The sequence below is a fragment of the Hypanus sabinus genome, chromosome 4 (genome assembly GCF_030144855.1).
Source record: "Hypanus sabinus isolate sHypSab1 chromosome 4, sHypSab1.hap1, whole genome shotgun sequence".
Classification (NCBI taxonomy): domain Eukaryota; kingdom Metazoa; phylum Chordata; class Chondrichthyes; order Myliobatiformes; family Dasyatidae; genus Hypanus; species Hypanus sabinus.
The window spans coordinates 26,720,723-26,747,584 of record NC_082709.1 but is presented as its reverse complement, the minus strand read 5'-3'; the positions used below and the strand labels follow the sequence as shown (position 1 = coordinate 26,747,584).

General features: G+C 37.8%; 1 protein-coding gene across 1 annotated transcript in view; it reads left to right on the top strand.

Annotated features, from left to right (window-relative positions):
• Window positions 1–26,862, top strand: part of ola1 (Obg-like ATPase 1) — a 177,114-nt gene that overhangs the window by 56,666 nt on the left and 93,586 nt on the right. The window contains exon 5 of the mRNA XM_059966679.1: window positions 26,667–26,842. Within this exon, the coding sequence (XP_059822662.1) occupies window positions 26,667–26,842 (176 nt within the window). The remainder of the gene's footprint in view (window positions 1–26,666; window positions 26,843–26,862) is intronic.

Here is a 26,862-nt window from a genome sequence, read left to right as displayed (position 1 = left end):
GCCACCTAATATTTTAAATGATGTAGTCATCTTCAGAAGTTTATATTTTATTTTAGTTCATAACACTTTTGCTTTTGCATGTTTTCTCATAAAACAATCAGAAGCTTCCCCCATTCAATCATTTTTTTAGAATTAATGGAATGCACACAGTCTGCATGAGAGCCTTTGTGCACAGTCTAAACAGAAATAAGCAATTACTTAAGCTTACAACACCGGCATAAATAAAATAAACCAGGCCATTTTAGCATAATTATTTGGATTTCTGGTATGTCTGCAGTTTGATTTAATTGTCTTTTATGCTGTATGGTGCTCAGTTTCATATTAAATGCTGATCTCTGTTCAGTGTCACTTCCTTTGTGTTTTTAATGAGCCCTTCTCTGTATTGATCACCATATGTATCTCTATCCCTAGTTCAGATCTCTATTTCAGCCTTTGGAATACTTTGTTAATAACAAATAAGAACTGAAGTCTGAGGATTAATTTGACAATGTTACTCTAGAATTGTAGGCATGAAATTGAAAAAGAGCAATGACTTTAATTGAACCATACTTGAACCTTCAAACAATGCCGTTGTACAGTGACTGGAGAAAGTGTAAGATTGATCTGTCATCATGCAATATATCATGTAAATCAAAGGAAATTATGGTGAAGTTATGTGGTGCATTGTAAATCTGTACTTTGAAAACTTTTTGCCATATAACTTCAACATGCCTAGGAGACAAGACACAGGTCAGACATGATCCAAAAGATCATAATCAGTTCAGGGAACAACTACAAACTGGATCTCTTGATATCACAGGACTGAGTCACAAAGGAATATTTGGGATATATATTGTGTGCTTAAACCTTGAAAGAAAGCTTTGCTCAAAAGAATGGAATAGCTACAGCAGTGGTGTTTGAAATTGTACATTGATGGTATTTCATAAAAGAACAGTGAGCAGCAACTTTACAGGTGATACGTTCTTTACACAGATAATTGAAATGAATTTCTTTTTAAAGAAAATGGTGAATAAATTTAATCAGAGTTGTTTTCTGTGTGGATGGAGAGATGTTGGGGAAATTGACTTTACTGCATCAATGATTTGAAATGTCTGCATCTATGTTATCACAATTCAGGTTGAAGCAAGTTAAAGCATCTTACAAATTTTGAAGAAGATACAATTTTTCTGCTTAGGAGCTTTGTACACTTAACAGTAATGTGAACTGTACAGTTTGGTTCATGCATTATAAAGGATGAAGCAAAGAGAAAAGCAAAACTACTAGGAATGGTAAATTTGAGATGCGTGGAAACTGTTTTCTTCAGTGATCCCACTCGATAGTTAATAGTTTAATGTTCTCTTGCTTGTTCCAACTTGTGCGTAATATTGTTGGTACACTGCAAATCAGGTTGTATAAAATACTCATTTAAAAAATTGGGTAGGTACAGCCAAAATGTTCTATTTAAATCACTTTAGCTTTCAGGCCATAGACTAGCAATTAAGACAATTTTAAAATACATTTCGACAAATTGGCTTGTAGTCTAGAAAAGAATAAATGTAAACAATGTTTTGTGTCCAATCAAATGTAACGATGAATGCTGTTGGACAGGTATATTCTTGGAAATGTCATTTACAATGGAGTAAAAATACAATGCTGGTTGAACAGTAAATTGGTGTTAATGCAGCAACTCTTGTTCTTTCAGCTATCATTTTGTGTCCTTTTAAAAAAAAATTAAAATGCATACTTGGCATAAGCTTTTATGTGAGGAAAACAGTGTGACTGTAGGAATAGAATTCCTCTCAATTTGTCCTCCTGGTATTACATAAAACATGATGCTGATGAATGGTGACAGTATGCTTTTAAGATAATTAATTTAATTTAACTTTAATATTTTTACATCTTTGACTTTCAAAAATGATTTGTGTCTGAGTTCAGATCCTTATAATATTGTGTCTGTCGCTGCAAAACCTGCATGCATTTTTAAAGCTACCGCCTAATTTTTTTCCTGTTAATTCTGGGGACAGACTACTATTAACTCAGTGCTCCATTCTGATAAATTTCTGCATCTATAATTGTTTATGGATCATTTCTTTGTTTCTGGAGGAGCTAATTTTCAAATGAAAAATTAACCAAAAGAAACCAAAACTTTAAGCACATAAAATTTTGTGCGATGGTATGTGATTGGAGTTCAGATTATACATTACCAAAAGTCATCTCACTAATTGCTCCCTAATATTTTAAGATTTCGATATGTAATGACAAACTAATCTCATGTTCCTAAATGAAAATTACTTAAAATAAGAAGTTGCCTAATAAAATATCAGTTGTCCATTTTTCTGGAGTTAACCCTTTCTTGTTTTTATGAAAAATTGTTTGGAAAATAATTACTTCTCTGTTGAAGGAGGATGCTCAGGATTTGGTGAAGTCACATATTCTGAAGCCATTTGGGGATTCTGCATTATTATTCTGCTGCCTTTTTAACCTTGAACATATCTAAGTTCAAAAAATGGAAATTTGCACAATCGACTGTCAAGAATTTCACATTCAAACCTTCCAGTGTCAGGTTTCAGAATTCATATTTGTTTTTGGCAGAAGCTTCAGTGAAAATGGTACATGGTGTTTTCATTGCTTGTTGAAAGACTTTCATGCAGTTAAAATAAGCATTTTGATACTGGTTGAATTACAAGTTTTTGTCAGTCTATTCTCATCATGGATGATTAGACTAAAAGGTCTGGTTGTCTTGACTTGAGATCACCACAGCTTCAGATAACATGCTTCGTGATTGAAGGTCGAAATATTTTGAATTCTAATAGGCTGGCAGATGAATTGCCTGAAATAGAGTGTAAAATTTCAAGGCTTCCTTTTCCATCTGCTGTGAAAAGAGCCGTTGGGAATGGCTGAGCTTGATGATCATAGAATTACTGGATGGTGATTCTAAGACCCTCAAAGAGAAGTTGCTATGGAGATCAGTTGCAAACTGTGAAATGATTCACCTCTGAAAGGCTTGAGGGACTGAGAAGCTGAACATATCATTGTTCAGGTGGTCGTTGGTTAGGAAATTGCTGGTGCCTTTGTAATGGGCACTCCTGCGATAGTTAAAGATCTAAAAAGGTTTGTTCTGTGAATGATGTGGGGCAACTGGAATGTACATAAGATGGATTCTTTCAATCATTGCTTATTCATCCTGGGACAAATGTAACCTGACTGGCAAGAAAATGAATCGCTAAAAATAGAACACAATGTGAATTTAAAGTAAACCTTCAATGAAATTGAACTTTAAAAATGTGACTTGCAATTGGAAAAATACTAAAATTGCAATATGCATTTGAACAGCTTGTAAATCAGTTTGTGGATTATCTGTTTTATATTATTTGGAGATCTAAAAAAAGTTGGATAAAATAGCATTTTATTGTCTGCTGTCACCAATGTGGTGTTCTGTATTTGCAAGAAAAAAAAGGGACATTTTGTGCAGATAAGTATGTGGCTTACAAAGCTGCATGTTTGTCTGGTCAGCAATATGTAGATGCTGAAGATGGTAATGTTCAAGGTAATTCAAGTCTGTTAAATATTAAGGTGATTAATTTGTGATGTTCTCATCTTTCAACATGCATTTATTGTTTGGAGTAATATAGGTAGCTATGAGGAAAATTTATCTTTGATCAAAATCCCTGTTTAATTAAGCTGTGTGAATTTGGCATTGGAAATATTAGTGCTTTTAAAAATTGTATTGCCAGAATAGGGATGGAGTTTTAAGTGCCACCATGGCAGCTGGGTAATTTAAAATCCATTATTTAAATATAGAATAAAATAAACATATTGGTAACAATAAAACTATTGGGTTATCATTAATGTCTCTTTCACAAGTATCCTTTGGGAGGGAAATTTGTTATCCCCTCCACCAGGGCCAAGGCAGTGGCAATGAAATAACTCATCAAATCACTCAGTTGACTGAATTGAGAGAAACTGATTTAACCTTTCAGATTAGTAACGTCATCAGAATTAGAAAATAAGAAAATGAGCATCTTTTAAATTGCAGGGAATAGGGAATGACGGAGAGAAGAAAAGGAGTTTTTATTATGGTAGAGCCCAAGAGAAACTTGATGGCATATGTGCTGTTAATGCTGCATAAGAGGGTGATGTATGCTTGATAACTTTAGTGATCTCTCTGGAGGAGGTGTAAATAGAGATGAGGAGAGCAGAAGAAACAACACCAGCCTATGTACGCCCCTGCTCCACACTCTCTCCTGCCCTGATGCCACAGCTCTCACCTGCACGAGGTGCAGAGCAGCGATCCGTACACAGATCTCGTATCAATTGTCTGGTTATTTTTCTTCCATTATGATAAAATGGAGGGAGCTGAAATTACAAGTATACGGTTATCTGAAAGCAGCTGCACAAGTAGGTAGGGTGGTGAAGAAGGCATTTAGCATGTTGACAGTGATCAGTTAGGGCATCAAGTTTAGGATTAGGGACAATACGTGTGAGTATGATGTACATTTTTGATTACCCTATTATAGGAAAAGCATTATCAAGCTGAAGAGATACAGAAGAGATTTATGAGGATCACAAACACAAAGGATTCAGCAGATGCTGGAAATCCAGAGCAGCACACGCAAAATGCTGGAGGAAGTCAGCAAGTCAGTCAGCATCTATGGAGAGGAATAGACAGTCGACGTTGCTGGCCGAGACCCTTCATTAGGACTGGAAAGAAAGCCAGAAAAAGGTTGGGGGGGCAGTTGAAGGAGTACAAGCTGACAGGTGATGGATGATACCAGATGAGGGGTAAAGTGGGAGGGGATGGGTGGGATGAAGTGAGAGGCTGAGAGATGATAGGTGGAAGAAGTAAAGGGCTGAAGAATCCTGCAATTTCAACTGGTATTGATGAAGAGTGATCCTGGACAGTAATGTGCAGTTTGAATCTGATTAGTATTTGTACTGCATTTCAATACTAAGAATTTGAAAAATAGCTATAGTTCCAAAAATTGTGACCCATTTAATCTTAAAAATAATTTTCAAAAAAAATCACAGCTGAATTGCAATGATGATGAACAGAATTGCAGAACAGTAATATTAAATTTATATTATTAGCAGTAATTTGCAAATTTTGGGAGGAATATTCATTTTTTGGGGAAAATAGTTTACATGAATATTTTTAATAGTTCATGAACTACCTATCATACACCCACTAATTATGTCTTACCACTCTGACTGCAAACAAGATGCTTTCATCAGTCCAAGAAAAGGGCCTGTTTGAACATTTACAGTATTAGTTCTATGCTCCCTAAGTTGAAAAGAACAAAAGAAGCATTTGTATTTTTAAAAAAGCAATAAAAATGGATAGAAATAAATTTCAATGCTATATATAGACCTCTAAAAAGATCCAAAAATACAATGTTAATTTCCCAGATTTGTACAATTAATAATTTATTGCTTTTAAAATTTATTAAAGGGGATGAATGCTTACACAATCAATTATTTTGCACTTTGTATTTGTACTTAATTTAGATCACTTTGTAGAGATCTGTTTTCACTTTGACATGAAGGAGTCTTTTCTGTTGATTACTGTTTAAAAAAAGCCAAATTATATCCACTGTGATACATTGTTGTAAAACAATAAAACAGGAAAACTTATGTAGTGTCTGGGCCCCCAATTTATCCTTGTTCACCTAGGGTGAACCGCCATCACCATGCTAACAGTGCAATACTTCAGTGTAATGCCCCCCCCCAGTACATGCCCACAACACAAGTATCAGACAATACACCAAAGGCAAGTGTATAATTACAGCTTTGTAGTTATTTCTTAGTGATGGGTTAGTAAAAACAGATAACTTAAAGGCATCAAATCAATAATTTTATCAGTTTGTGCACATAATATTTTAATAAGTTGGAGCTCACACCTCTGGTTCCATCCACAACGACTTTCAGAGCCTTCAGCCACCGTCCGAACCGCCGATTTCTAGTAATCCCTGGAACCGTTGTCCGCTCCTCACGTGTCCGTCCTCCTTGCTCGCCTCCTGAAAAAACTGCAAACTCCCGCTCAGCTCACACATACAAGATAGCATAACAATTCTCCATTCGTTAGTTCCCCCTTTATCTGCAGTTATAACCCAAACATTCCAGATACAGAAATCCATTACAGCATTAAGTAACATTACAGAGAAGCCATTTTGTTACCCTGAACAGTTAACAGCATAGTTAATGGTACTGAGAGCCCTATGCTTACAAGGGAAGTGAATACTTTTTATAGGCACTGCACATGGAGGTTCTTATTTTCTCCCTTCTATTTTGAAATAATTCCTAAACAGTGTCAGTCTGTGGAAAATTTACAATTCATCTAAAAAAGTAGGCGTTTCACTAGTTTTTAAAATCACCTTGTTGAGTTTCTTAATGTAAGTTCCAATTGGCATAAACCAAACACCGCACATCATCAAAAACACAACATTCCTACTGTGAAGCATGCTATGGGGATGTTTCATTGCAGCAAGCCCTAGAAGGCTTGTGAAGGTAGAGGGTAAAATGAATGCAGCAAAATACAGGGAAATCCTGGAGAAAAACCTGATGCAGTCTGAAAGAGAACTGTGACTTGGAAGATTTGTTTACCATCAAGACATGGACCCCAAGCATAAAGCCAAAGCTGCACAGAAGTAGCTCTAAGAACAACAAAGTTAATGTTCTGGGATGGCCAAGTCAGAGTTCAGATCTCAATTCAATGGACAGTTTGTGGCTGGACTTGAAAAGGGCTGTTCAGTTGTGCTGTCCATGTGATCTGACAGAGCTTGAGCAGCTTTGTAAAGGAGAATGGGGGGAAAACTGCAGTGTCCAGATGTGCAAAGCTGACAGAGAGCTATCCACACAGACTCAAGGCTGTAATTACTGCCAAAGGTGCATCTACTACATATTGACTTTAAGGGGGTGAATACTTATGCAATCAATTATTTTGTGTTTTATATTTGTAATTAATTTAGATTACTTTGTAGAGATCTGTTTTCACTTTGACACAAAAGAGTCTTTTTCTGTTGATTAGTGTCTAAAAAAAGCCAAATTAAATCCACCGTGATTCAATGTTGCAAAACAATAAAATATGAAACTTTCGGGGGGGGGGGGGTGTTGAATACTTTTAATAGGCACTTTTAATTTCTCCAAGCTGGGACTTCTTTTATCTCAAACTCATTTCATTGGCACCTATTAATAACTTTATTAAACAACAACACACACAAAATGCTGGTAGAACACAGCAGGCTAGGCAGCATCTATAGGGAGAAGCGCTGTCGACGTTTTGCGCCGAGACCCTTCGTCAGGACTAACCGAAAGGGGGTTAGTAAAATAATTTTATTGTTTGCTTTATCAAATTCTGACATCTTTGAAGTTATGGCACGGTAAACATACTTTGGATTTGAAACTTTAATTATTTAAAGATAAAGATATATGTTTCTAAACATTTCAGATGTTAAAAGGCCTGAACAGATTAGGTATGGTAAAGTTATTTCCCATGGTAGGACATGAGGGCACAACTTCAGGATTGAAGGACGTCCATTTAGAACAGAGATGCAGAGAAATTACTTTAGTCAGAGGGTGGTAAATCTATGGAATTTGTTGCCATGAGCAGCTGTGGAGGCCAAGTCATTGGGTGCATTTAAGGCAGAGATAGATTGTGCTGTAGGCTTTCTATATTTGGCTTACAGAAGGAGCTGAGTGTTTTTAAAAATGTAAGAAATACTGTAACTTCCTGTTGAATGTATTTTCTTCTATCAATGGCCATTTTAACATTTTCAAAGTACTTCCTTGCATTAACATGTAGCTAACCCAACTCAATTTTAGGAAGTGCATGTTGGAATTTAGATTAGATTTTTCTCTTTTTAATCCATCTACACTTAAATGTTTCTCGCAATATTTCTTGTATTAAATCTCTAACTTCCTTTTTGAAAGAACAAATTCCATCTTTCCAGCAGCTCAACCCAAAATGGTATTTGTCATTTTGGTGAAGGTGTATGGAACTTAACTTGTACTGGTTGGAAATCAGTTTTTCCACTCTCCACTCTCCCCAGATCTAGTGAAACTATATTCTTTAATAAGCCTTGGCTAAAATTAAACTATTCTGCCATATGTCAGAGCTACTTTCCATACTCAAATTTATAAATTAACTTGAGCGTACCCTGAGTAAGTTACATCATCACTATGCTTATCTTTAGTCATTGAAGATTTTAATATATGCATGAATTTGTATGTGATGAGTTAGTGTACTTCAGGGGATGTTAGAAAATTGATTTATGGATACTGATGGCTCTTAAAATGGACGTGAATCTCACTAGCGTGTAGTAACATTTTGTAGTCTATATTGATGCCAGTGACAAGTAAAAAGAGCAAGGTCCTACAGGCAGTTTACAAGAAAGTAGGTCAGGACCTCAGGAGTGTACATCTGATTTTCATTGCCAATGCAACCTGCACAAAAATGAGAATGCAGATCAATGTTTGGGTGCAAAAATGATACATGAGGAAGTGGGAAATAAACAAAGGCTTATTGTTGGAAGTGTGCAGTAGATGCTGCAGACATATGTCTGCATTTGATTGGAGAAAGGCTAACTTTGAGGAGATGTGACAGGATTTAGAAGGAGTGGATTGGGACAATTTGTTTTATGGGAAGGATGTAATACGAAATAGAGGTCATTTAAAGATGAAATTTTGAGGGTACAAATCTTTATGTTCCTGTAGGTTGAAAGGAAAGGTTAAAAGTTTGAGAGAGACATGGTTTTCAAGGGATATTGGAAACTTGGTTCGGAAAAAGAGAGATCTACAATAAATATAGGCAGCATGGAGTAAATGAGGTGCTCGAGGAATATAAAGAATGTAAAAAGAATCTTAAGAAAGAAATTAGAAAAGCTAAAAGAAGCTAGGTTTGGGGGTTGGTGCAGCGTTGTGAGCTGAGGGGCCTATACTGTGCTGTACTATTCTATGTTCTATGTAACCATTAGTAAGACTTGGTTGTGGGAGGGGCAGAACTGGCAGCTCAATATTCTGGGGTAGTATTGTTTTAGAGGTGACAGAGTGGGAGGGATTAAAGGGGGAGGGGTGGTGTTACTAGTCAGGGAAAATATCCCGGTACTACTCTGTCAAAACAGACTGTAGAACTCATTTATTCAGTCTTTATAGGTGGAACTGAGGAATAAGAAAGGTATGGTCGTGTTAATGAGGCTATTTTACAGACCACCCAACAGTCTATGGGATTTAGAGGAACAAATTTATAGAGTGATTGCCAGACAGTTGCAAGAAACATAAGGTTGTTATAGTAGCTGATTTTAACTTTCCATATGTTGACTGGGACTCCCATACAGTAAAAAGACTAGAGGAGATAGATTTTGTCAAATGTGTTCAGGAACGATTCCTTAATGAGCTTGTAGAAGTCCCTACGAGAGAGTGGACAATACTTGATATGCTGTTAGGGAATGTGACAGGAGTTTATGTAGGGGAATACTCTGCATCTAATACCATTAGTTTCAAAGTAAATATGGAAAAATGTAGGTCTGGTCCTTGAGTAGAGATTCTAAATTGCAGAAGGCCAATTCTAATTGTTTCACAAAGGATCCGTCAAATGTGGACTGGAACAGGATGTTTTCTGGCAAAGGTGTACTCAGTAAGTGGGATGTATTTAAAAGTGAAAATTTGAGAGTACAAAGCTTGAATGTGCCTGTCAGAATAAAAGGTAAAGTTAACAGCTTTAGGGAACTTTGGTTTTCATGGGATTTTGAGGCTGTGGTTAAGGGGGAGAAAAGGAAGTGCATAGCAAGTATAGACAGGTAGGAACAAATGTGATACTTGAGAAGTGTAAAAAATGCAAGAGAACACTTAAGAAAGAAATCAGGAGGGCTAAAAGAAGGGATGAGGTTACCCTCGCAGACAAGGTAAAGGAGAATCTTTCAATCTTTCAGGGACAAAAGAGATGAAAGCGATCTTAAATGGATTTTTACTCGGGAGATAGACATAGAGTCTATAGAAGTGAGGCAAAGCAGCAACAAGATCATGGACTCCATACAGATTACAAAGGAGGAGATGTTTGCTGTCTTGAGGCAAATGAAGTTGAACAAATTGCAAGGGCCTGACAAAGGGTTCCCTTGAACCCTGAGTGAGGTAATTGCAGGGGTTCTAGCAGAGATATTTAAGTCTTCCTTAGTGACAGGTGAGGTACCGGAAGACTGGAGGATAGCTGTTTTCCACTGTTTAAGAAAGGCTCAAAAAATAAATCACGGAATAGACCAGTAAGCCTGACATCAGTAGTGAGAAAGTTCTTGGAAGATATTCTAAGGAAATGGATATAAAGTCGGCCCTCCTTATCAGCGGATTCCGCATGCGCAAATTCAACCAACCACGAGTCGTGAAAACCCGGAATTGCTCTTCCAGCACTTCTTGTTCGAGCATGTACAGACTTTTTTTCTTGTCATTATTTCCTAAACAATGCAATATAACAACCATTTTACATAGCATTTACATTGTATTAGGTATTATAAGTAATCTAGAGATGATTTAAAGTATATGGGAGGATGTGCATGGGTTATCGTGCATTGGAATCGAAAAAAAATCAGAAGTTCTCTTACTAAGTAAGTCAGAACAGGTACATCCGGTATTATTTAGCGTCAGTTAGTCAAATGTTTGCATTCGTATATAGTATATATTTTACCTTTCTATGCATATAAAACACTTAAGAACATATGTTTCAGCACCGGGCTCAGGAACGGAAGTTCTTGGGACTCCAGACAGATTGCTCCCGAGTGCGCTCTCCACCATGATGTGAAGGATTGAAAACTCAAAACCCCAAAACCTAATAATTAAACCATTGCGTTGCTTAGTAATAATTGTAGCTTTCATCGGGGCAGAGCCTTTCTCACTTTATCCTTTAAAATTGTTCCGATCGTTGACCAACCTAGCCTAATGCTTTTCCGATGATCGATGGCGTTTCACCTCTTTCCAATCGCTTTATTATTTTGACTTTATTTTCAATCGTGATCATGATTATTTTCGTGAACAGAAACACTGTGCATTCAGAACTCTGGCACCGACTGGGTCCTAATGTCCAGCGCTGTGAGAAAGGTTAAATAAGGTCTGGGGTTTCGCTGGGTCCTAAGATCCACCGGATTGAGACAGGTTGAATTAGGGACTTGAGCATCTGCGAATTTTGGTATCTGCGAGGGGTCCCGGAACCATTCCCTCGCAGATAGGAAGGGCCGACTGTACTGTATAATTATTTAGATAGATGGAGCTGATTGGGGATAGTCAGCATTGCTTTGTGTATGGTAGGTCATGTCTAACCAATCTTATCGAGATTTTGAAGAAGTTACCAGGAAAGTTGTTGAAGACTAGGTGTGAATGTTGAGCGCATGGATTTTAGCAAGGCATAGATAGATATTTTATTGTTTTAAAAGGAAATTACAGTGTCACAGTAGCATTACGTGCACAGAAACACAAATAATAGAAGAGAAGTAAGAAAGAATTAAAAAAATTACCACAAACAGCCCAGCAGGAGGGGGTCATCACTTCCCCAGCTATAGGTTGATTCATTATAGAGTCCAGTGGCTGAGGGCAAGAATGTCCTCTTTGTCTGTTATTAAAAATGTTCCTCTGTTCAGCCAAGGTGGCATGCAGAGGGTGAAAAACATTGTCCAGAAATGCAAGGATTTTCCATAGGGTCCTTTATTCCACCACAGCCTTCAATGTGTCCACACGAGGAAATCTGCAGATGCTGGAAATTCAAACAACACACACAAAATGCTGGTGGAACGCAGCAGGCCAGGCAGCATCTATAGGAAGAAGCACTGTTGACGTTTCGGGCCGAGACCCTTCGTCAGGTCTTCAGTGTGTCCAGTTTGTTTTCTGTAACAGAGCCAGTCTTCTTGATGAGTTTATTGAGCCTTTTGGCATCACCCGTGTTGATCCCATTGCCCTAGAACACCACCGCATAGAAGATTGTACTGGCAACAACAGACTAGTAGAATATGTGAAAGAGAGGCTGCATACTCCAAAGGACCAAAGTCTCCTTAGGAAGTAGAGGCAACTCTGGTCCTTCTAGTATAACAGCCTCTACATTGCTGCTCCACTCAAAGTCTGTCATTTTGGTGCACTCCCAGGGACTTGTAGGTCCTCAACACATGTATGTCCTCACCATCAGTAGTAGCAGGGAACAGTGCAGGCTTAGTCTTCCTAAAGTTCAGCACCATCTCCTTTGCTTTACTGATGATGAGCTGCAGATGATTCAACTTGCACCATTTGACAAAGTCACTCACCAGGGCCCTTTATTCATCCTCCCTTTATACAATCAGCTATTGCTGAGTTTTTAAAGAATTTCTGAGATGACGTGACTCAGTGTTGTAACTAAGGTTCAAGGTATACAGGGCATTTGACAAGGTCCCGCATGGGAGATTGGTTAGGAAGGTTCAGTCATGTGGCATTCAAGATGAGGTAGTAAATTGAATGGGATGTTATGTTGAAGTTGTATAAGACATTGGTGAGGCCTAATTTGAAGTACTGTGTGCAGTTTTGGTCACTAACCTACAGGAAAGATGTAAATGAGGATGGAAGAATACAGAGAAAATTTACGAGGAAGTTGTCAGAACTGGAGGACTTCAGTTATAAGAAAAGATTAAATTGTTTAGGACTTTATTCCTTAGAATGTAGAAGATTGAGGGGAGATTTGATAGAGGTATACAAAATTATGAGGGGTAGAGATGGAGCAAATTTACACAGGCTTTTTCCACTAAGGTTGGGTGGGACTACAACTAGAAGTCATGGGTTATGAGTGAAAGGTGAAACGTTTAAGGGAAACACAGGGGGAAATTCTTTGCTCATTGGGTCAAAGTGTGGAACGAGCTGCCAGTGCAAGTGATGCATGCAAGCTCAATTTCAACCTTTAAGAGAAATTTGGATAGGTACATGGATAATAGGGGTATGGATGGCTATGGTCTGGGTGCAGGTCAATGGGACTAGGCAGCTTAAATGGTTCAGGATGGACTAGATGTGCTGAAAGGCCTCTTTCTGTACTACTTTTCTATGCTTCTATGACTGATTCTGCTAAGGTAGATAAGAAACCATGTTAGTACAAGAAATGCCAGCATGGATGGAAGATTGGCTAGAGGCAGACTGTGAGAATAAGAGGATTTTTCTGGTTTGCTGTTGGTGTCTAGTGAGGTTCTACAGGGGCCTGTGTTCTTTTATACGTTATTTGTCAATAATAAATACAAGGCTGGCACAGCACTGTGGGCCAAAGGGCCTGTATTGTGCTGTAGGTTTTTCATGTTTCTATAATTTAGTTGACTTAATTGAAGGTTCGGTGGTGACGTTTGCAGACAATATGAAGATAGTTGGGAGCGGCAGGAAGTGCTGAGGAAGCAGGGAGGCTGCAGAAGGATTTAGCCAGATTAAGAGAATGGGCAAACAAGTGGCAGATGGAATCCACTGTCAGGAAGGGTGTAGTCATGCACTTTGATAGGAAGAGTAAAGGCGTGGATTATTAACGGAGCAAATTCTGAAATCAGAAGCGCAAAGGGAATTGGGAGCCCTTGAGCAGATTTCCCTAAAGGTTAACTTGCAGGTTGAGTTGATGGTAAGGAAGGCAAATGGAATATTAGTATTGATTTCAAGAGGATGAGAATATAAATAAAGACATATGAGGATAAATAAATAAGAATATAAATAAGGAACTGATGCGGTAAAAAGACCCTGTTGGGAGTTGTATACAGACTCCCTAGCAATAGTAAAGATGTGGCCTACAAGTTACAAAGGGAGATAAAAAACACATGCCAAAAGGACAACGTTATTATAGTCATAGGCGATTTCAATAAACACATTCAAAATGCTGGAAGAACTCAGCAGGCCAGGCAGCCTCTATGGAAAAGAGTACATTTGATGTTTCAGGCTGAGAGCCTTCAGCAGGACTGGAGAAAAAAAAGACAAGGAGTAGATTTAAAATGTGGGGGAGGGGAGGGAGAAACAGAAGCTGATAGATGAATCCGGAAGGGAATAGGGTGAAGTAAGGAACTGGGAAGTTGATTGGTGAAAGAGAAACAGGGCTGGAGAAGGGGTATTCTAATAGGGGAGGACAGAAGGCTATGGAAGAAAGAAAGGGGGAGGAGAACCAGAGGGAGGTGATTGGTAAGTAAGGAGATAAAGTGAGAGTTAAATAAAGGGGATGGGGACTGGTGAAGGAGAGGGAGGGCGTTACCGGAAGTTCAAGAAATCGATGTTCATGCCATCAGGTTGGAGGTTGCCCAGATAGAATATAAGGTGTTGTTCCTCCAACCTGAGTGTGGCCTCATTGTGACAGTAGAGAAGGCCATGGATTAACATATTAGAATTGGAATGGTCACCGCTTTGCCAAGCACCTACCAGAAGAAGCAGGATCTCCCAGTGCCCACCCATTTTAATTCTATTTCCGTTCCCATTCCAATAAGTCCCTCCATGCCCTCCTTTACTGTCTGCTTTCCAGCACCATCACATGAAATGTAAGGGTAATTGGTCTGTAGTTATTAAGTTCAGATGGGGTCACCTTCTTGGGTATAGCAAACAAGCAGGAAGTCTTCCATAGCACTGGTACTTTTTCCTGACTCAGACTCAGATTGTAAAGGTGCTGTAAAGTACCAGATAGCTAGCTCGCAGAGGCCTTCAGTACCCTGGGGCTGATACTGTTTGGTCCAGAAACCTTTTAGGCTGCTAAGCAAGCTACGAACCCATGGTATTACAAGAAAGGTTCTGTATTGGATAAAGCGGTGGCTGATTGGCAGCAGGCAAAGAGTGAGAATAAAGAGGGTCTTTTCTGGTTGGCTGCTGGTGGCTCATAGTGTTCCACAGGGTCTGTGTTGGGACTGATTCTTTTTACATTATATGTCAATAATTTGGAAAGTTTTATTGCAAAGTTTGCAGATGATACAAAGATAGGTGGAAGGTTTTGAGGAAATATGGAGGCTACCGAAGGACTGAGACAGATTAGGAGAATGGGCAAAGAGGTGTAGATGTGTAGATGGAATACAGTGTTGGTAAGTGTATGATTATTCACTTTGAAATCAAAGAGTTGACTATTTTCTAAATGGAGAGAAAATACAAAAATCTGATGCACAAATGGATTTGGGAGTTCTTGTGCAGGATTCCCTAAAGGTTAATTTGCAGGTTGAGTTTGTGGTGATGAAGGCAAATGCAGTGTTTACATTCATTTCAAGAAGACTAGAATATAAAAGCAAGGATGTAATGTTGAGATTTATAAAGCACTGGTGAGGTTTCACTTGGAGTATTGTGAGCAGTTGTGGGCCCTTTATCTTAGAAAGGATGTGTCGAAACTGGAGAAGGTTCAAAGGAGGTTCAGAAAAATGATTACGGGGATTAAACAGCTTGTCATATGAAGAGATTTTGATGGCTCAGTGCCTCTATTTCACCTAAAATTTAGAAAAAAGAGTTTTAACCTAATTGAATGGTGAAAGGCCTTGATAGGGTAGATGTGGAATGGATGTTTCCTATAGTTGGGAGTGTCTAAAACCAGAGTACAAAGCCTCAAGATAGAGGGGCATCCTTTTAGAACAGACATGAAGAGAATTTTCTTTGGCTAGAGAGTGGTGAATTTGTGGTTGGTCAGGGCATAAAGAGGTATGGGGGAAGGCAAGAGGCAAGGGCTGAGAGAAAAAAATGGATCAGCCATGATGAAATAGCAGAGCAGACTTAACAGGCCAAATGGCCTAATTCTGCTCCTACATCTTATGGTCTTATAAAAGCAAGATATGAGGTTGTTTTGGTAAGTAAGGTGAAAATAAATCCAAAGGATTTCTACAGTTATATTAATAGCAAAAGGATAGTGAGGGATAAAATTGATCCCTGAGAGAATCAGAGTGGTCAGCTATGTGTGGAGCCGAAAGAGATGGGGGAGATTTTGAACAATTTATTTTCTTCGGTATTCACTAAGGAGAAGAATATTGAATTGTGTGAGGTAAGGGAGACAAGTAGGGTAGTTATGGAAACTATGATGATTAAAGAAGAGGAACTACTGGTGCTTTTAAAGAAGATAAAAGTGGATAAGTCTCCGGGTCCTGACAGGATATTCCCTAGGACCTTGAGGGAAGTTAGTGTAGAAATAGCAGGGGCTCTGACAGAAATATTTCAAATGTCATTAGAAACGGGGATGGTGCTGGAGAATTGGCATATTGCTCATGTAGTTCCATTGTTTAAAAAGGGTTCTAAGAGTAAACCTAGCAATTATTGGCCTGTCAGTTTGACGTCAGTGGTGGGTAAATTAATGGAAAGTATTCTTAGAGATGGTATATATAATTATCTGGATAGACAGGGTCTGATTAGGAGCAGTCAACATGGATTTGTGCGTGGAAGGTCATGTTTGACAAATCTTATTGAACCTTTTGAAGAGGTTACTAGGAAATTGACGAGGGTAAAGCAGTGGATATTGTCTATATGGACATCAGTAAGGCCTTTGACAAGGTTCCACATGGAAGGTTAGTTAGGAAGGTTCAAATGTTAGTTATTAATATTGAATTAGTAAAATGGATTCAACAGTGGCTAGATGGGAGATGCCAGAGAGTAGTGGTGGATAATTGTTTGTCAGGTTGGAGGCCGGTGACTAGTGGTGTGCCTCAGGGATCTGTACTGAGTCCAGTGTTGTTTGTCATATATATTAATGATCTGGATGATGGGATGGTAAATTGGATGAGTAAGTATGCAGGTGATACTAAGGTAGGTGGCATTTTTGATAATGAAGTAGGTTTTCAAAGCTTGCAGAGAGATTTAGGCCAGCTAGAAGATGGCAGATGGAGTTTAATGCTGATAAGTGTGCGGTGCTGCATTTTGGTAGGATTAATCAAAATAGGACATACTGGTAAATGGTAGGGCATTGAAGAATGCAGTAGAACAAAGTGATCTAGGAATATTGGTGCATAGTTCCTTGAAGGTGGAATCTCATGTGGATAGGGTGTTGAAGAGTTTTTAGTATGTTGGCCTTTATAAATCAGAGCATTGAGTATAGGAGTTGGGATGTAATGTTAAAATTGTGCAAGGCATTGGTGAGGCCAAATTTGGAGTATTGTGTACGGTTCTGGTCACCAAATTATATGAAAGGTGTCAACAAAATAGTGAGAGTACAGAGGAGATTTACTAGAATGTTACCTGGGTTTCAGCGCCTAAGTTACAGGGAAAGGTTGAACAAGTTAGGTCTTTATTCTTTGGAGTTTAGAAGGTTGAGGGGGGGACTTGATAGAGGTATTTAAAATTATGAAGGGGATAGAGTTGACGTGGATAGGCTTTTTCCTTTGAGAGTAGGGGAGATTCAAGCAAGAGGACATGAGTTGAGAGTTAAGGGGCAAAAGTTTAGGGGTAGCACGAGGGGGAGCTTTACTCAGAGAGCGGTAGCTGTTGGAACAAGCCAATAGAAGTGGTAGAGGCAGGTTCGATTTTTCCATTAAAAAAAATTGGATAGGTATATGGACAGGAAAGGCATGGAGAGTTATGGGCTAAGTGCAGGAGGTGGGACTAGGTGAGTGTAAGCATTCGGCACGGACTAGAAGGGCCGAGATGGCCTGTTTCTATACTGTAATTGTTATATGGTTAAATGTGTGAATACAGATGCAAGTTAATAAGATGTGCAGAAATCATAAAATGGTAAGAGATTCCGAACACCCTTATATAAATTAGGAAGAGGGAAGAGAAGAAGACATGGGAGTGGCAGAATTCTTGATATGTATTTAATAGCACTTTTAAAATTAGTCCCTTAAGCTCAACGTGACTTAGTTTTAGAGAATGAACTGTGAAGGTTGCAGGCTTGGCAGTGGGAGTAAAGATTGTTTTTCCAGAAATTGTGGAATTCAGTATCAAGTCCTGAGGATTATAACATTCCCTGCCTTGATGATCAGATCCTGCGTTCTGAGTTAACACTGGACCTTATTACAAAATTGCAAGAGGCCAAAGTGCAGGTGAGAATGGAGAATTAAAGTACATGGACATTTTAACCTGAATGTGACTCTGTGGACTGATAATGCGAAATAATTTAGCTATTTGAAGGGGTTATTGGTAGAGCAGTTGGAGTTATGCAAGGAGATGATAATGAAGGTTTGGGTCAGTATGTTCCAAATAAAAGAAAAACAGGTAATTTCAAATGCAGAGTAAGGCAAAAAATGGGAACTTACAGCAAAACGGGAGTTTTATGTTGCAGAAAGCTTGGAGAAGCATGGAAGTATAGAATTTTTAATGCTGTTTAGCTACTAGAGACATGGATGATTGGTACCATTGTTGTGCATGAGAGGGGAAGGTAAATCAAGCATGGGTAGTCAGCTTATTGTCAGTTAATGGGAATAATTCTTAAGAAACAGCAAAAAATCTAGCAATTATGGAAGCACAGGTTAATCAAGAACATGCAGTATGGATTTATGAGAAGGTCATATCTGATTAACCAGGCTGAATTTTATTAGATAAGGAGGGTTGATGAGGTTAGTGCATATGATGCCTGAATTTTTATACATTTTCAAAAGATCTTTCTAGGCACTTAAACAGGAAAATAAAAGCTCTTGGTAAGTATTAGACAATGACAGATTAGATTCATAATGATCTTAGAGGGAAAAAGGAAAAGGCATTGTCAATCAGAATTTTTGACTGGAGAGTTATATGTAATGGGGTACCATTGAACTTAGCACTGGATACCAAAACTGTGATGGGCTTAAGCTTTAATGCACTGTCTGATTTAAGAACTTCGGTGATACTAAGACTGGCACAACAGTTAATGGTAGGAAATCAAATTCTAAGATATGGGAAGATATCAGTGCACTTAAGAAGCTTTTATTCAGCAGTCTGAATAGCATAAGAACATAAGAAATAGGAGCAGGAGTAGGCCATCTGGCCCATTGAGCCCGCCCTGCCATTCAATAAGATCATGGTTGATCTGTTCGTAAACTCAGCTCCATCTACCTGCCTTTACCCCATATCCCTTAAATTCCCATACTGTGTAAAAATCTGTCTAACTGTATCTTAAATATATTAAGTGAAAAAGTCTCAACTGCTTCCCTGGGCAGAAAATCCACAGATCCACCACTTTGGGAAAAAGTTTCTGCCATTCTCCGTCCTAAATCTTCTCCCCTGAACCTTGAGGCAATGTTCCCTAAGGTATGCATTAAAGCAGTAAGATTGCAACTTTTGGAGTAAAAGGGGACCGTGAATTGCGCATCCGTTGTGGTGTTTTTTCTTTTGAAACAAAGGAGTCAGAAGAAAGATTTAATTGAACAGATAACACAAGCTGAACAGGAAGGACCAGTTTTTCTTAGCACAAAGGTTCATAATGCCGGGAAGGGGTTTGGACCAGTTTTTCTTAGCACAAAGGTCCATAATGGCGGGAAGGGGTTTCAGAGGCATGGTTTTAAATTAATTAATGGAAGGATTGAAGAAGAGTTGATGAAAACATTTCTGCTTGAAAGAGTGGTGAGGTAGAAGACCACTTTATATTGAACAGGTACTCCCAGTTCACAGCACTGAGAGCTGTGAACTGGGAGTAACTCATATGGCTTCATTCTTGACTGTCTTTGAGATTATGGATCTCCTGTAAAATAAAACCTCTGAAATGTAGGGTGTGTTTTGCCCTTTGAATGTTGATTTACTGTAGAGTTCATTATTGACAGGATGCAAAACACATGGTTTACAGAACTGAAAAGATATTTGTTCAAAATTACTTTTCTGGCCTTTGGTAGAACAACTAAAATTAATCTAAGTAATTTCCCTTTCACAAATACTTAAATAGAAGCAGTCTTGATTTTAACCTAGAGCTATGTAAAAGTACATCATTCTTGAGCAGTCCTTTGAGTGGGTAAGGATTAGGGGCAGGCAAGGTATGGTAGAATAGAGGAAAAAGAATTTTACTCTTAGTTTTGATTATACCCCTTGTTATTAACATTCCAATCAGAAGTATTGTTGTCATTGTCAAAACCCTAATTTTAAATGCCTCTATTAAATGTCCTTTGTTTAACATACTCCAGTAAAAATAATAGTCTTAACTATTTTGATTCTAAGCCATACTGTCTTTATTATCCTTTCTATAATTGGACACCCAAAGCATTGTTAATTGTGACTCATCCTGTATTTTATGCAAATGTATAATTACTCTTGTAGATCTAAAATATTATTGTTCAGCTTTTTAACTTACCTTACAGCATTCTGGCTCTTTTGCGAATTAAATATTCGAATCTCTTTGCATGTTTGACATCCAACTTTTAAGTATTCTGTCTTTCTTTCTTAGTTGTATATTTCCTTCCAGAATTATTTTCCAAGTTTTGTGTTCTGTTATCAAATGCTGAGTTTTGACTTATCCATAAACTTTGAGGTTGTTTTAAAAACACCAGATCAACTGTGCTCAAAACATGGTGCTCATTCTTCAGGTAGACCATAAGCTATGCTTTTGCCATGCTAGATAAAAGCCATTTAATCTAACAGTCTTTAATCTAATAGGCTTTCTTTGCAATATTTCCTCACAGCAAATGCCTGATTTTTTTGGAGTCTTTTTACGATATATGATCAGAGATCTATATGCAGTTGGTGATTTTTTTTTGTTTCTAATTGTTTGCCATGAAAAGATGCTTATCAAAAACACCTCTGCTACAAGTACATGTTGCCTTTGCATTCTCTTAAGTTTGTGTAATTTAAGCATTCTAGTTTTGTCTGCAGCTGTAGTTAACTTAGTCCTTCTTTCACCTTAAATTTGCTACTGTTTGTTCATAATTCACATACTTGAGGATTGAAAATTATGCCAAGATTTTGTTAAGTTTTGTTAATTTATTCAAATATTTTTAATATCTTAAATTGCTTCTGCCATTTCTACTATGTTTTCAAGATTCATGATTGTTTAATGTAATTTCCAGTACACAGTTTTGAAGGAGAATGATATAATTGTTACTCTGGATCCAATGCAGCACAAAAATCACAAGCAGATAAAAAAACACAATAATTTTAAAAAACACAATGAATACGTAGATTGATTATATGTCCATAAAGTGACGATAGGCATAGGAGTGTCTGTACATAAGGTGACTGACAGGAAATGATAAAGTGGTGATGGTGAGGTGTGTGAAGGAGTGGGTTAGTGGGTGGAGGTGTTGATTGGCCTTACTGCTTGGGGAAAGTAACTGTTTTTGAATCTAGTGGTCCTGGTGTGGAGCTACATAGCTTCCCTGATGGGAGTGAGACACACAGTCCATGAGAAGGGTGGGTGGGGACTTTCATAATGTTCGAGTAACTTTATAGAACAGGATCATCAAACTTAAGTAATGTTTGATGTGCAAGCTTATGCGTAGATGTGGTATAACAGACAACTGCAAATACCTTGTGCTTTACAGGATGCGCTATACAATTTCTTCTAAGTGCATTTGCATATTTTGTGAACAGTTATACGTGTTAATTGGTTGTCATTTTCTGCACATTGTTTCATTGTTTTACATGGGAATTTCTCTGAAATGTTGAGTAAGGCAGGCCTCTTGCTCTCAACCACCTTGCACACTTGCAGGTGCCTTTGAAAATTCTCAAGTATGGCATTGATTATCACCATCTGCACATTCATTTTACCCCATGTAACCTTCAGTTGACAAAAATGTATTAAGATAGGAGCATTGGAATCTACAGAGAGGAACATTAATTTTGTGTTTTTTTTTAACCAGTATAAGGATCTGCAAAGTTTATGGTCTTTTGAAAGCTGTTGACTTATTTCTAAACTTTCCCCTTTGTTAAGAATTTAACTGCAAAGCTCAATATTGGTATAAACTTGCCAACAGTTATTCATGAAGTTTAATTTAAAGAAGTCCCAATGAGAAGTGCTTGTTGCATTTTAATCCTAACACAATAAAATGCCGCTTTGAAGAAATGTACCTAATTTTGTTATAGCTCTCAACTTTTTTGAGCATTTATACTTGGGGTACTGAACAAAGTAATATCGCTGGGTGACTGCTAAATTTGTGACCTATTGTTAAGTGTGAAATTTTTTTCCCACTTGATGCCAGTTTCTTCCCTCATTTCTGAAATAACTTGGAGACATAGGAAACTGTGGATGCTGTAATCTGCCACAAAAAGAGAAAATCAGCAGACGTGAGATTTTATAGGTGCTGGAAATCTAAAGCAACTCTCATAAAATACTGGAGTAATCTACAGGTCAGGCAGCATCTGTGCACACAGAGGGTGGTGAATATTTTGGGTTCAGACTATGCATTGGAGTCTTGAGCATATTTCAATTGTTATTAAGTTACTAAACTTGAAACAGTTTAATTTTAATTTAAAATAATTCAAATTTTTGTGAATATTTAAAATTGATATTTTCAAACTTACAGAAGCTTTTGACAGTATATTGTACATCTGCAAGTAACCTTTGGGAGAGAAAAGAACAAATCTGTGGCAAACCATGGGTATTGAATTTTTGATGAGGGATCTCAACCCTCATGTTCCCCTTAAATAATACATCTTTTACCCTTAACCTCTTTTTCCTATTTCACCCAACCTCAGTAGAAAAAGTCTGTTTGCTTCTACCCTGTCTATACCATTATTAATTTTGTGTACATCTTATCAAATCGCCCCTCATTCTTCAGGGAATAAAGTTGTAACTTATTCAATCTGAAATTATAACTCAATTCCTCAAGTCCCAGCAACATATTTGTAATTTTTTTCTGTACTCTTCCAGTTTTACTTACATCTTTCCTGTAGGTAGCTGACCAGAACTGCAGACAATACTCAAAATTAGTTCTCACCAACATCTTGTACAACTTTTAACATTCATCCCAACTCCTGTACACAATGCTCTTGATTTATGAAGGCCAATGTGCCAAAAGTTCTGTTTATGACTTTTATCTCCCTATGACATCGTTTCCAAAAAATCATGGATTTGAATTCCCAGATGCATTTTTTTCAACCGTCCTTGTCACGGCTCTACTGTTCACTGTGTAAGTCTTAGTCTGGTTTGTAATCCCAAAGTGCAACACCTCACACTTGTCTCCATTAAATTCAATTATCCATTTTATCAACCCATTTTTCCAGCTGGTCCGGATCTTTTGATAGCCTGTATAATTTACGTTCAATCTAGATTTTCTTGTGAATCCTGCTTATCTGAAGCTGCATGCCTGTAATGCTGTTGCACTTAATTATTTCATTTCACTGCTGCATTCATGCACTTGTGCCCATGACAATAAAAATGAGTTCAAAATTTTATTCCTTACTATCTTTGACCTGTTTATAACCAGAATGGTACCTAATTGGGGGGGGGGGGGGAAATGTAATGATAAGGAGAGATTGGATAGGGTGAATATCTTCTCAAGGGAAGATGGAAGGTTAGATTATCTTAGTGATTGAAAAATTATGAGGAACGTATATAGGATAGATCACCAGAATCTTTTGCCGGGGAAGGGACTCTAGAATTAGGGAGGCACTGGTTTAAAGTGAGTTGGAGAAATCAAAAGGAAATCTTAGGTGTATGCTTTCCCTTCAAAGCATGGCAATTATCTGGAATGAGCTACAAGAGGAGGTGATGAAGACAGGTACAGTGATGATATCTAAAAGACGTTTCAACTGATTTTTGGATAGGAAAGGTGAAAGTGAGCACAGGCTAAAGTGGACAGATGAGATTACCATTGATAGGTATGGATGAAGTGGGCCAAAAGAGCCCATTACTGTGCTGTACATTTGTATGATTCTATAATATCTAATTGAATTATACCGGTACCTACAAGATTTTGTTCTAATTCTGCTGCTTCTTCATGTAAAATTTGTGCAAGAAAAACACATTCTCGAGAATAAAGGTCAATTGCAGTGCAAAGTGAACAAAGTGGTCACCCGTTGCAATGATACTGATTTAGGTTTTTGCAGATTGATTTAAGAACCAAATTGTTGAAGAGGTGCAGTTGTTCCTGAAGCTGATGGTCTGGAACATTAGTCTTCTGTACTTCCTGCCTGATGGCTGCAGCAAGAAGATGGCATGACCTGTATGGTGAGGATCTTTGATGATAGATGTTGCCTTCTTGAGGCAACACCTCATGTAGGTACTACTGATGGTTGTGAATGATCTGTGCAGTTGTTTAAAAGGGAAGAAGGAATAAACTGAGTATATACCTCAGATTCAAAAGAGAGCAGCAATTGGGTCTGGAGCTCATCCAGCTGAAGGAAACCAAAGGTAGTAGTTGATTGTTTTAATGCCTTGAAGCCTGTTAACAGTAAGGTTCCATCATGCTTAGGAATGGGATGATTGTGTTTTTGTAATACATGCTAATGATTTAGACTTGTATTTAAGTGGCTTGATAAAGAGATTGAAGTTGATACAAAATTGACTAGTGATAACAATGAAGAGGAAATCTTCACACTGAAGGAAAATAAATATTGGGAAGGAAATTGGTGAATGGAATTTAATCCAGAGAAGTATGTAATAATGTTTCTGAGGAGGTGCATTAAGGCAAAAGAATATGTAATAAATAGGATATTGATGGATGTGGAGGAATGAGTTGATCAATTGCTGCCTTTAATAAACTAATATTTTACTCAGTGGTAGCCTAGCATTTCTTTTGTGCTAATTTATGAATGTTGTCCTTCAGGATTACTTTCAAATAGTTTGTTCACTTAAGTTGAATGAAAATGATGCAACATTGCACGTATTCCATATCCGCATGTACTTTTATCAGGGTTTTATATTTTTAATTCTTGAGAATTTCACAATGTCATCACACCAATATATTTCCCCAGATGTGGCATGGCACAGAGCCGTGATGTTAATAGTTGTCAATAAGTGGGTAAGAATTCAGCATGTCACCAAATACTTAACACACTTGTACAAGATGCACTGTAAGAAGTATCTTAACTGATTGCATCATGGCCTTATATGTCAGTTCCAACACAGGAACTCAAGAAGCTGTGGAGAGTTGTGGACACAGTCTAGTCCATCATGAGCACAGCCCTCCCCCACCATAGAAAGCACCTACAATAGGAACTGTCTCAAGAAAGTTGCATCTGTCATCAAGGATCCTTACCGTCTTGGCGATGTCTTCATCTTGCTATGTCTTCATCAAGAATCCCCACCATCTTGGCTGTCTTCATCTTGCTATGTCTTCATCAAGGATCCCCACCGTCTGCTACTATCAGGCAGGAGATACCAAGACCTGAAGTCCCACAATACCAGCTGCTGGAACAGCTACTTCCTTGAATTGACCTGCATAACCCTAATACTATCTCGGAAGTGGAATGCTACAGATCATCTCTTTTGTTACTATAGTCTAGTTTTTAATTGTGATTTTGCACTAATGTTTTGCAGTCTTTTTCTTCACTGTCTTATATAATATACAATACTTTGCAGAAGTCTGAGACACATACATATAGCTAGGGTGCCTAAGACTTTTGCCTAGTACTGTAGGGTGCCTATTACGATGATGAAAAATTGGTTGTGGTTGTCTTTTTTTGGTTGTGGGGGAACTTGAGGTCAATTAAAACAATAAAGTGCCTTGATAGAGTTAATAGGAAGATCTGTCCCCTTGTCAAAGTGATCAAAAAACATGGGATTACAGACTCAAAGTGACTGGTAGAATTAGAGGGGATTTGTGGATTTTTTTTCTACCTTGAGGGTAGGAGGAGTCTGGAATTAATTGCCTGAGAGGTTGTAGAAGCAGAATACATTATCATAGTTAAGTAACATTTGATTGTTCACTTAAAATGTATGACTAGCAGGGCCATGAATCAAGTGTTGGAAGGTGGGATTAAGCGAGATAGTTCTTTTTCTACCAACACAGACATAATAGGCTGAACGGCCTTCTGAGTTGCAAATTTTCTGTGAAGTAGGAAAAATAAGGCAGTCTCCATTCATTCTTATCTATTGCAGCTGACTTGGAAAAATCCATAAATACATAATAACCTTTTAAAGTAATGAATCATTGTGTTTGACTTGTAACATTGGCCTTTATATTCACTGCAATCTGTTCTTTTCAGGTTAACTCTCCGGCAATTGCAATCTATATTAAACTGATATTTTGATTTTGTTGTTTGATAGTTGCTTCATTTTTTTTTATGGTTTTCTTTGGCTGTGATAATTTATAGATGTGGTTCTTTGGAATCACATTTATGCAGTTTGTTTGCATAAGCTGAATAAAAATGACATGGAAGGGCATGAGTCAGTACACATACTCCAGTAATATCTGGTTGTTTTACACTTTTATTTCCAGTTGGCAATTTAAAATTATGGCCCTATCTGTACTTTAAATATGTGATAATGGCATGTGTACCTAATAAGGGCCAGAACCATTTCTTCAAACTGTGTGAATAGTTGTCACTCACAAATGACAAATGCGCCGTCATTTGCTCTTTTCACGGCTCCCTAAAATCTATACCCTGGAATCAGGGCGATGAAATTAGCTGCTGTGTAAATTGTGTGTCTGAATGGTTCATTATCTAATCACCATTGGAGCTAGAATGATAAAATAGATTTGATTCTGAGAAGAGCCATGGCAGATGAATTCAACTATTTTACAATTTGCACTTAATTTCTTATAGAAACAAAAATGGTGGGGTTCAGAATTAAATGGGATATTGAATACAGTAGTGCACTTTCTAAATGCACTGTTGCTATCTACAGTTTATTATTACATTTATATCAATGTACTCTGAGAAGGTACTTCTATAACTTCTATTAACAAATCTTATTTTAAAAATTTTATTGTAAATGTCTCTTTCAGGAGCTTTTGAGGATGATGGTATTGTTCATATTGAAGGAAGTGTGGATCCTGTTCGCGATATTGAAATCATTCACGAAGAACTGAGACTAAAGGATGAAGAACTCATTATGCCCATTATTGACAAACTGGAGAAAGTGGCAGTGAGAGGAGGTGACAAAAAACTAAAACCAGAATACGTAAGTAAAATATCAGCCCC